General features: G+C 41.1%; 1 protein-coding gene across 1 annotated transcript; it reads left to right on the top strand.

The window, feature by feature from the left end:
• The first annotated feature begins 310 nt into the window (after positions 1–310).
• On the top strand, positions 311–787 carry LOC149224855 (uncharacterized). The gene has a single exon (XM_089388296.1). It carries the CDS (start codon positions 311–313, stop codon positions 785–787), a length of 477 nt encoding a protein of 158 aa, XP_089244422.1.
• Positions 788–1,007: the final 220 nt, after the last annotated feature.

Raw genomic sequence — 1,007 nt, 5'->3', positions numbered from 1 at the left:
GGAAGCCTTGGTATTGAACAAGGTGTTATTAAAACTAGCCAAGGAAGTAGCTGATCAGACACAGAGGAAAGCATTATTCTGGACTGTATGCAAGTCACACAGAAAATTTTGTAAATTGATTATTGACAGCAGGAATACCGATAATTTGGTAGCCACGGAGATGGTGGAGAAACTGGTTTTGAAGAGAGTAAAACACCCAACTCCATACAGGGTGTCGTGGTTACAGAAGGGACACCAATTTTTAGTTGATGAACAATGCGAGGTAGATTTTCAGATAGGCTAGTACAAGGATAAAGTGACTTGCGACATAATGCCGATGGATGTGTGCCATATTCTGCTCGGCAGACCATGGCAGTACGATAGAAAGGTAGTCCATGATGGAGTGGCAAATTGTTACAGATTTGTCAACGATGGGATAAAGCATACCTTGGTACCTATGAAAGAAGCCAAGGAAGGAGAGGAGACAGCAGAAACAAGCAGAACAAAAGCATTACTGCTGGGAGGAAAGGAGTTTTTGCAACAGATTGAAGAGAGTGAAATGGGTTATGCGGTTGTGAGAAGGCAAAGAGTAGCATTAGTACATACCAACCTTACTGAATTACCAGAAGAGATACAAAACATGCTGCAAGAATTTAGTGATATTGTGGTAGATGATCTACTTGACAAATTACCACCAAAGAGGAGCATCAATCACCATATTAATTTTATTCCAGGAGCCAATTTGCCAAACAAGGCTGCCTACCGGATGAGTCCAAAGGATAATGAAGAAATCCAGAAGCAGGGGTAGAAGTTGTTGGATAAAGGACTGATTCAGGAGAGTTTAAGCCCTTGTGCAGTTCCAACCATTTTAGCTCCCAAGAAAGGAGGTGAGTGGAGAATGTGCATATATTCCTCGGCCATTAATAAGATTACTATTAGGTACAGATTCCCATTACATCGAATGGATGATATGATGGATTGTTTGAGTGGAGCAGCATACTTTTCAAAGATAGACTTGAAAAGCAGCT

This window comes from Pinus tabuliformis, chromosome Q (assembly GCF_031772625.1).
Source record: "Pinus tabuliformis cultivar Carrire ecotype Pingquan chromosome Q, CPIR1, whole genome shotgun sequence".
Lineage (NCBI taxonomy): Eukaryota > Viridiplantae > Streptophyta > Pinopsida > Pinales > Pinaceae > Pinus > Pinus tabuliformis.
This window is presented reverse-complemented; position numbering and strand designations above follow the sequence as displayed.